Below are 9017 nucleotides of genomic sequence, written 5' to 3' on the forward strand. Positions count from 1 at the left end.
TTATGTCGAACTACCCTTGCGGTCCCAGCAGAGCTTGTTTTATTTTCTGTTTCGGTTCTCTGTATTACTTTCATTATTATGCGTGTTCTGACTTTTATCTTTGCAAAATATCAAAAAAAATTCCAGTGTTAGCCAATAAAGCACCCAGCACTATCATTCCACAACCGCCAGCGTTACTGCAAATTGGTAATATAATTGGTAATATAAAGTTACGTGGCATAGGCGCTGATGCCAGCTTAACTGGAATATACGTTGCAGAGTCCGATGATTTCGAAACTCTCCATTTTATTTTTTTTTTTCATTTCCCATCTCTCATTAAGGACCACATGTTCCTCATTCTGTTGGCCTGGTCGTTGGTAAATCCTTGATAACAGTCATCAGACGAATAATCCATAAAGTTATGTATGGCATCCAGACCAGGAGAGTTAGGACAGGAGTCCTTCGTGGCAGGACATCCATCCGTAGGAACGGACTGAAAAGGTGTGTCAGGAATATAGTCTCCGTCACTATCACACGTCTCACCCTGGAATGTGTGCAAGAGGCCGTTCCAATGACCGACTTCGTGGACGGTTGTACCCCCGAGATTATAGTGCGCTATGGATCCTCCAGGCATGGTTGCCGCCAGTATATTGCAGCCATCCTCGATATAATCAGCCGGTGGGCTGCTCGCGTTGATCTTCGGATTAGGAAGTGTGCAAAAACCTAGGAGGTTTGAAGCAAATTGAGGCAACATGGGAAATGTTCCATTACTGTTGTTGTCACTACGGGCACTGATACTACTCCCAGGAGACACTTGTAGATCGGTCTGGAAATAGATGTTCAGCGTTCTGTATGTCCCTTTGCGCAATGTTCTTTTCATCCCAAGATCGTCGCCGTTGCGAGCCCAGGTATCATTGATCCTGCGATCGACCCCGACGAGCTTATACGAGATGCTGGTGTTGGCGTACGCTCGCTGAAGGTAAGAGAACTGTCCTCATGTTTTATTAGTTTTTGTCGCGGATTCTTCCAAGCATAATAATTGAGTTGAACGGTCAATGCTCACCTGGGACATAATCATATCATCCGTCACGAGATCCATTTGGTCATTGGTGCTCACGATATGAAACCATGTATCAATCTGGATCGGAGACAAGGCATCATTGCTTCCATCATCACCTTTGACACGCTGAGTGTCAACAGAGGAAAGGCGCTTGTGTTCAGCCCTTAGTAAATCGCTTGGGGGACCTGTCCCGCAGAAACCTCGAGGGGAAGGTCCAAGATTACTTTGCTGGGCTAGAAAAGCTGTAGAGGCAGGAAGTATATGGAGTGACAAAACAAGGAACCAATGCATAGTGCTCTTGTCCTGAACTTTTTATTCCGTAATATGGACACATCACTACAAACACCATGAAAAGCGAGCCATGCTGGCATTTAAGACAATTGAATGGGATGGATGGTTACTGACGGCATGTGGAATGCTGCTGCTCCTGCAATGACACTCCGAGTGCGTAAATATGTTGTGATGCAATTGGAATGCTGTAGACAGGGTGCACAAATTCCATTGATGCAAGACACTTGTATCAAGTCACATATGGCACTCAGAATTCCTCAAGTGTATAATTGTAGATCAAGAGTGTTAAACACACAAAACAGACATATCTGTAGTATGAGATGGGAAAATCAGTTAAGTCCGACATTTTAATTTCAGTAGGAGTATAAAGGTACCACCAACTCAAGAACGCCAAATATGTCATCCATCAACGCCAGTGTTAAGGGAGGCAGACAGCAAATAGAAAACATACATGGGAAGAGTGAAATCAGAATCGCAATCGAGAAGCAAGCGAAGCTAAAAGGAACTTCAGCAGCCAGAAGCTGCAAAAAAAAAAGAGGAGCCAGAAAATGGAAAAGAGTTTACGATGCACCAGCCCCGAATCTGTTGTCGCGCCCTGTTGCAACGCCAGCACTTGGTTGATCATTATTCCAAGTCAGATAAGTATGGTCACCCAGTTTTCTTGAAGAAAGTAAGCCTCCGTGTCTATAATCTTGAGGGGGTAACATTGTCATCAGCTGCTAACTTACCTCGGCTTTACCAAATGCGCAACGGTAAATAGAACACCAAGTACGACGCAAATACCGCCCACGACGACATAAGCAATTCCCATGAAAGGGTTTTTGCCTCCCATGACTGTCCGTGTTGAGATCAGGATAGACTTGGTGCCGCCATAGAGCGTAACATTGAAATCTATGTATGAATCAACGCATTAGATGCGGAATCGACAGCTTGTTGCGATACTTACAGTCATCAATGTCTATTCGGTAAGTGCCAGCGGGCATTGCCGTGGTGTCGTTCCTCAGGGATAGCTTGCTGAACGTTGGAAGTCCAGCAGTCCTCATCCAAACCATGAATGCCTCATCCTCATGAAGATCTGGTAGATTATCATCGGTATAACCATTTGGATACTTATCATGCCAGTTTGGTGGAGGCACAACCTGCCATGGTTTGTATTGCGTGGTCTGGATTAGCTTCTTGTCGCTGGGCCAAGCGATCCCTTTATCAGTCATCTTATACACATCGCTGTTGAGCAGATAAGGACTGGAAATCGAATCGTTAAACCGAGAGTTGGCGATCAATCCGCAAGGATAGTACGCTTTGCCTGTCTTAGGGTCAATCCTTAAAGGATCGCATGTACTTCCCGCTATGGTATTATTATCCACAGCGATACCCTTTAGTTGGTCAATGTCGAGGGACTGAACATATCTCCTGTGATTCTGATAAAAATTGGTCAGGCGATAATAAAGAAATACGGGGGGTCCAAGAGGTTCCGGAATCTCAAAGAACAGAGAGCACACAGTTGTTGGATACTGAACTGGAGGCTTGTTCTCTTTCTTTTGTTGCCAGGTCGGGACAGCAGTCGGCTTCGAGGATTTAAAGGAGGCAGTTACTCTGTCTGCTATCGGAGAAGGTGAATCAGGATAGACAGGTGCCTTCGCAGCACAGTCCGAATAATCGATCATAATTTCTTGCACCTATTACTCTATCTTAGCCTACTGCACTGGAATATCAGACAGAAGACATACTTGTGCACTGGCCCATATCAAAACACCACCGATCGGAGCAAATATGATGCCAACGACAAAGAAAAGAGGCAGGACCGATTTCGGAGTGAGAATGGGTCTTTGATTTTAAATCAGCACCGTCTAGAAGCCTTGAGGGAGCTTGTACTTACTGCCATGCCTTGAGACGCTGCTGCCGAAAAGCAGTGTCTTATTAAATATGTTGAGTCAGCAAACAGCGTCGTGGATTTTTTTTTTTTTACGCAAAAGAGCCGGGTATACGGACTGGCAGGTCTCCTGTTCTTTGGTTTCTTCTCGCCGTCGTTTTCCCTCCGATGAGGATCCTGTTCATCCAGAGACTCGGCCCGAGTCATGTCCGGCTGGGACATCGTGATAAAGGTATTTTCGCGGTATAGATTGCCTTCCTGTAAAGATCCTTGCAAATTCCAGACGTCGTGATGTTCTAAAATGGATAATGACCTGGGAAACGGGAATGGAGTTCAGATCGCCGGCGGAGAGCGGGTTTGCGCGGTTGGCTTATTTCGCTTCCCACCAGCCGCTGCCATGGTTCTCTCTAGAGAGGTATGTACTGTACTGTACGGAGTGCATACATGCAACCGCCACTTATGATTATGGTAAGCAGGATTCCTCTAACCGAATACCTATTATTGATTCACTGTATGAAGAAAGACATCATCAAAGTCTTCTTTCTCCAAACATGTCTTCTACATGTATTTCTAATTCAAATGTGCTTCATAGGCACTTAACAGTTGTGAATAACTCTCCCTGACTTGGGTCCACTGGGAAAGGTTTCCGGGCCTCCGGCCGCCTTGACTCCACAACGGTTGCCACGTCTGCAAAGCAGCCACGCCGCCGACCAGCGGTCACGGCCCACTTGATCGTGTCCCATGCTGATACTATGTTTAGCAGTAGTGACGCAGTGTTGCATGTGTTCAGTCAACCCCTCTGTTAGATGGTTAAACATGCTTCATATAAGCATGTTTCCAACTATGGTATTTTCTTTGCTCTGTGACATTTTCATTACAGTGGTAAAATGTGTTTCTTAGCTGTGAAACAGCCATCTGTAGCATTATCAGTCAGGGGGGAAGCTTTGTATTATCATAAACATCCATTGCTAGAAACACTAGAATTAAATCTCAACTAAGGAGAGGGATAGGGGTATCAAGGGATGCATTGTTGGGAGCCGTGCAGAGTCATATATGCCTGGTAACAAAGAACTTGTGTGCATGTGTATGTATGTGTGTGATGAAGAAAAGAGTGAAACAAAAGACTCATCATCCAGATAAAAACTCCACTTAATGAATGCCATGATTCAATAAACAATGGGAATGGGGTTAGCATGAGTGCAAAACTCACAAAAGGAGGCGCAGGATGTGCGAAGGAGGAAAACGTGGGGAAGTGAAGCCCAGTAACACAGATGATGATCAGCAATACCGGACTAACAAAACAGCCCAGCCAAGAAAGTCCGGGGCAGAAAGAATATCAAATAAAAGTGCAGAAGGTCAACAAAGAGTGATGACCCTGACACGGCGTATGGTAGTATGAAGTGGGAGAAAACAATCGAGAACTCCTGGACCCATTGCCTTCCAATGCATCGTGCGAATTGATCATAATCATAGTCAATGCGACAGACCAGCTGCACAAAGCATTAACGTAGCCACTTTGCTCCAGATAAATAACAAATAGCAATATGAAATCGGAAACCAATTCCGGGGGCTGATCTAGACAGATGATCGAGAACCCAACCAGGGTGGCAGAGGATGATGGGATGAGGATATCACTTTAGAAATTTCTCAAAATGTTCCGGTTTGAACCAACCAACGCGATCATATGCAGTCCAGAGTTTGCTGGCTTTGTTGACATCAATTTTGCAGGCCTGCTGGGCGTCCGTTTTTCTAAATTCCTTGCCAATATTCAACGCCTTGACACGTGCTTCAAAGATACGACGTTTGCTGCATAGATAGGTAGCACACGACAGACGAAGTGTGGCGGCGAGGTTCACTTCGGCAGGATCAAGAAGCTGTCGGTCGGGATCATTGCTGAGATCGAGCATCTGACCCTTCCAATCGGCCTTCAGTGCTTTAGTGTTACCTGCAAGGGTTTCAATTGGCGGCGAGTAGTCTTTGATGGAATTGTAATCAGTGTCATCTCTATTACTGCCGGCAGCCCGTGAAGGCTTGTTTGTAGAAGACGGTACTGTGTCAAAGGAGTCGAGGGCCTTGTGATTTGGTGTCGACTTTGGAGTCCGTTTCGGACGAGGAGTCCTCGGCGCACGAACTTGTGTAGCAACAGTTCGCTTAGCAGGCGCAGGAGCGATCTTCTTTAGCTTTGATTGAGTATCTTCGGGGCGATATCGGTTCATCATAGCCAACTGACGCTCCAGTGTCTCACGCTCCTGTCTGGCCCAGGCTGCAGGGTTTCGATTGTATTGGGTCGAGACAATAGGGACACAGGACAGAGCCAAGAGGTACTCATCCCGAGTCGGTTTGTTGACCTTGTTTTCAAACCTGGCCATGTGTGAAGTGATGTGCTGATTGACCAAGGCCTCTGCTGCTGGAGCAAGTTCAGGCCCGAACAGCGGTTCATCGGTGGCGACATCAGCAACAGAGTCGTTGCGAGGAAACAACACGGGATCTCTCGAAGAACCGACAACGACGTCTCTGTCAATCTGCTCTGATGAATTCGACTTCCTCTTCTTGTTGCCAGAATAAGGAGTGACGGGTGGCGATGGTAAATCCATCTCCGACTGCGTCCGTTTTCTATCAGCAGAAATAGGAGGCAGTTTAACTTCTTGATTGAAGGACAACTCTTGCGACATCGTGAACGGGGGTAGGAAGAATTGAAACTGTCGAATGGCTTTGCCTCTGGGGGAGACATCAAGCTGGATACCGATGGTAGACGGTTCATTTTGAAGTCAACACTTGATTCAGCGTTCGGTAAAGAAGATGCCGTCATCGCCTCCAGGGGACGTTGGCGTGATAAATTGGAGGAAAGTTGTATGAACAATTGAAGAGATCAAGGACGTTATGAATGATGATAAATGGCGAAGAAAGAGGAAATACTGTGGAGGGCGATGGATGACGAGGTCTGATGCGAAAGGCAAGGTGGAACACAATGGAAGTTGGTTTGGGGCGCTGACAGAATACACGCGTGAAGGTGATTTGTCAGGGCAATGTCTTTGTCTTCGTTGGTGGCGATACGGGAATATGGTCTCGGCGATAAGGTTGGTAACCCGATAGAATCAGGCCTCAAGGCGCAGTTCGAGAGATTGTCGAAAAAAAATATGATGAATAGCTAGGTCCAAGACAGGATTGTGGAAGACAATTGTTGTGAGTCAGGTATGTCAATAGCTGTGACTGGATTTGTTCCAGCATCCAGCAAACATTGCGGGGGATGTGGTAAGGCGCAAATGTGTTCTCAGAAGGTGGGGGAGTTGCTCCTCCTCCTAGTGAAGGATAAGGCTCCTATGAGTTGCAGCCAAGGTGGGGACAAGATAAGATAGATGCCTAGGATAACCAAGAGGTTTCAGGATAGACACATGGAAATGACAGAAATAAGTAGTCCCCTGTGTGAATGTTTCTTTTGGCACATGAGTAAAGCAAAATCTAGACAGATGACACAAGGCTTTGGTGGATGGTGGAGGATTTCATGGAGGGTGGTCAGTAGGCCAGGAGAAAAGGCAGGGGAGGAATGAGCCAATTCTAGGCGTCTATTTCTTGAGTGCCCCAACTGTCAGGCTGAAGCAACCCACAACCTGGCAGATTGCTGCATCACAGCCTTAATTCAATTAGTCATGAAGTGTTTGAGTTTGGCTGAGCATTGGGGAGAGGAAATCTGGTCCAGCTAACCCAACTGCAGAATCCTACAGGGTGCTGAATGCATAAAAAAACATCAGGGAGGCACCACGGGCTCTCTCCTCACCATCATTGACCCTGTGTCTATTTAACATCAGCTCTCCTTCTCCAAATTCAATTGGATTTAGCAACCCTCTCTCCAGGTACAGCACCTGTGTGCTAACACCTGGTTTGCCAATTGCACATTACAACTTTAATGTATTCAATATCATCAGAGGTTCCAAGGCAGTTGTCAACCCAGCCTAGAAGGATGCCTGATCCAGTTGGTCACAGCTGCACTAATCTCTTATTGTACAGGACAGGGTGCATGACATGGTATGGTGACCTGGCTATTTTGAGGGGTGGTGCCTGCCCCACTCTGGGGGTTGCAGGCCATGCAGTGTGACTGCATCTGAGCCAATCTTAGGAAAAGGTGGACCCTCCTGGCCAACACAAAGTTAAGGGGTTTGGCATGGGTCTGAGTCACACACTAAAACTACAGGTGATGCCTAGACCATCTGATGAGATATGGTTAATTGCCTATGTACTACATAGTACATACTTGGAGTAGTTGATTCTTCTTAAAACTATATTGTATTGATCTTAAAACAAGAAGCCGCCCTTATGCCCAACCTACTCCAGGTAGCATATTGCCATCGGCCATGACTCCCAGTGTTGCAGGGAAGAGGTATGTAGGAGTAGGGTGGTGCTGGGCAGGCAGACCATGATGGTGAAGCGGATGTAGTTAGCCGAGGCTGACTAAGCAGCATTATTGATGCCTAAGGCGCAATAAATATTGTCCAGGAAGTAAAGATGCGTTAGGTAATGTCCTGGTATTAACGTAATCGGACACCGAGCGGTCCGGTCCCCCCAACTCAACCACCTCAACTGCCTCTATGCCAACAGTTTTGACCACAATGCCGCCCAAACATGATACTACTGATGTATCTAGGGAGGGGTGTTTACAATTAGCTCTTGATGCTTATAAGAAAGGCCTTTTTAGGTCGATTGCTAAGGCAGCTTCAGCATATGACGTTCCTCCAACGACATTAAAGAGACATGTGAAAGGGATAACTGCATGTGCTGACATAGCTGCAAATTGCCGCAAGCTCAGCGATACTGAAGAATCTACGCTTAAATCCTGGATCCTTGATATGGACTGATGGGGATTACCACCACATTCAGCAACTATATGATATCTGGCCCAGCTGCTGCTCTCTACATGCCTAAATCAATCAGCTTCTGTTAGTGAGAAGTGGGTGAATCAGTTTGTCAGCTGTCATGAGGAATTGTGCTCCAAATATAATCAAAAGTACAATTATCAATGTGCCAAGTGCAAAGACCTAAAGCTCATTATGGCCTGGTTCCAGCAAGTTTATAATACTATAGAAAAGTATGGCATCCTTGAACAAGATATCTACAATATCGATGAGACAGGCTTCCAAATAGGTGTGATATTAACAGTAAAAGTTATCTGTGGTTCAGAGACACAAGAGAGCCAAGCAAAGACTATACAGCTGGGCAATTGTGAATGGGTCACAGTCATTGAGGCAATCAATGCAACTGGCTGGGCCCTACCACTGCAAGTCATTTTTGCAGTAAAAAAGCATCAGTGCAAATGGTATGATCTTGTCCCATACAGTAGGCATATTAGCATAAGCAACAATGGCTGGACTAATGATGAATTAGGCCTAGAATGGCTTAGAGAGTATTTTCAAGCACATACTGAATTATTATTATTATTCTTCCATTTTAGAGAGCGTTTTTCAGTCAGAGACTATGCACGCTCTGCCTACCACCTAGGCAGTAGGGCTTAGTAACTAATATCTATATACAGGTGGGTTATGCTATAGACCAGTCAACGGTGGGAACCTTCTATGAGGGACAGAATAGGAAATAAGAGATAGGCAGTAGTATAATATGAATAAAAAGTTAAGGAATAGTAGGTATAGGTTGATTTGATAAAGAAAGAGGGGAGAGTCATAGAATAGGGGTGGCTTAGTAAGCATGATTAGATAATCCTTGTTTAGTTATTAGTTAGCCCCTAGGTGCCATCTCCTAGTAGCTATTTTTGATTCCTTTAGGAATTCAACTAGGCTTCCCTGGCCTTCTTTAGAAAATAGATAGAAA

The 9017-nt window shown here is 45.6% G+C and overlaps 3 protein-coding genes across 3 annotated transcripts; 1 reads left to right on the top strand and 2 right to left on the bottom strand.

The window, feature by feature from the left end:
• Positions 1-298: 298 nt before the first annotated feature.
• T310_4618 (uncharacterized protein) lies at positions 299-3422 on the bottom strand (the record flags this gene model as incomplete). Its single annotated transcript, XM_013472526.1, has 8 exons — positions 299-967; positions 1043-1281; positions 1782-1825; positions 2059-2221; positions 2277-3006; positions 3058-3154; positions 3207-3243; positions 3320-3422. 8 exons carry the CDS (start codon positions 3420-3422, stop codon positions 299-301), a joined length of 2082 nt encoding a protein of 693 aa, XP_013327980.1.
• A 1409-nt stretch (positions 3423-4831) lies between these two features.
• Positions 4832-5872, bottom strand: T310_4619 (Uncharacterized protein; the record flags this gene model as incomplete). The annotated part of the gene is made up of 1 exon (XM_013472527.1): positions 4832-5872. The coding sequence occupies one exon, from the start codon at positions 5870-5872 to the stop codon at positions 4832-4834; it is 1041 nt and encodes a 346-aa protein (XP_013327981.1).
• A 2370-nt stretch (positions 5873-8242) lies between these two features.
• T310_4620 (uncharacterized protein) lies at positions 8243-8592 on the top strand (the record flags this gene model as incomplete). Its single annotated transcript, XM_013472528.1, has 2 exons — positions 8243-8508; positions 8577-8592. The coding sequence occupies 2 exons, from the start codon at positions 8243-8245 to the stop codon at positions 8590-8592; spliced, it is 282 nt and encodes a 93-aa protein (XP_013327982.1).
• Positions 8593-9017: the final 425 nt, after the last annotated feature.

The sequence above is a fragment of the Rasamsonia emersonii genome (genome assembly GCF_000968595.1).
Source record: "Rasamsonia emersonii CBS 393.64 chromosome Unknown ctg1118621760148, whole genome shotgun sequence".
NCBI classification, from domain to species: domain Eukaryota; kingdom Fungi; phylum Ascomycota; class Eurotiomycetes; order Eurotiales; family Trichocomaceae; genus Rasamsonia; species Rasamsonia emersonii.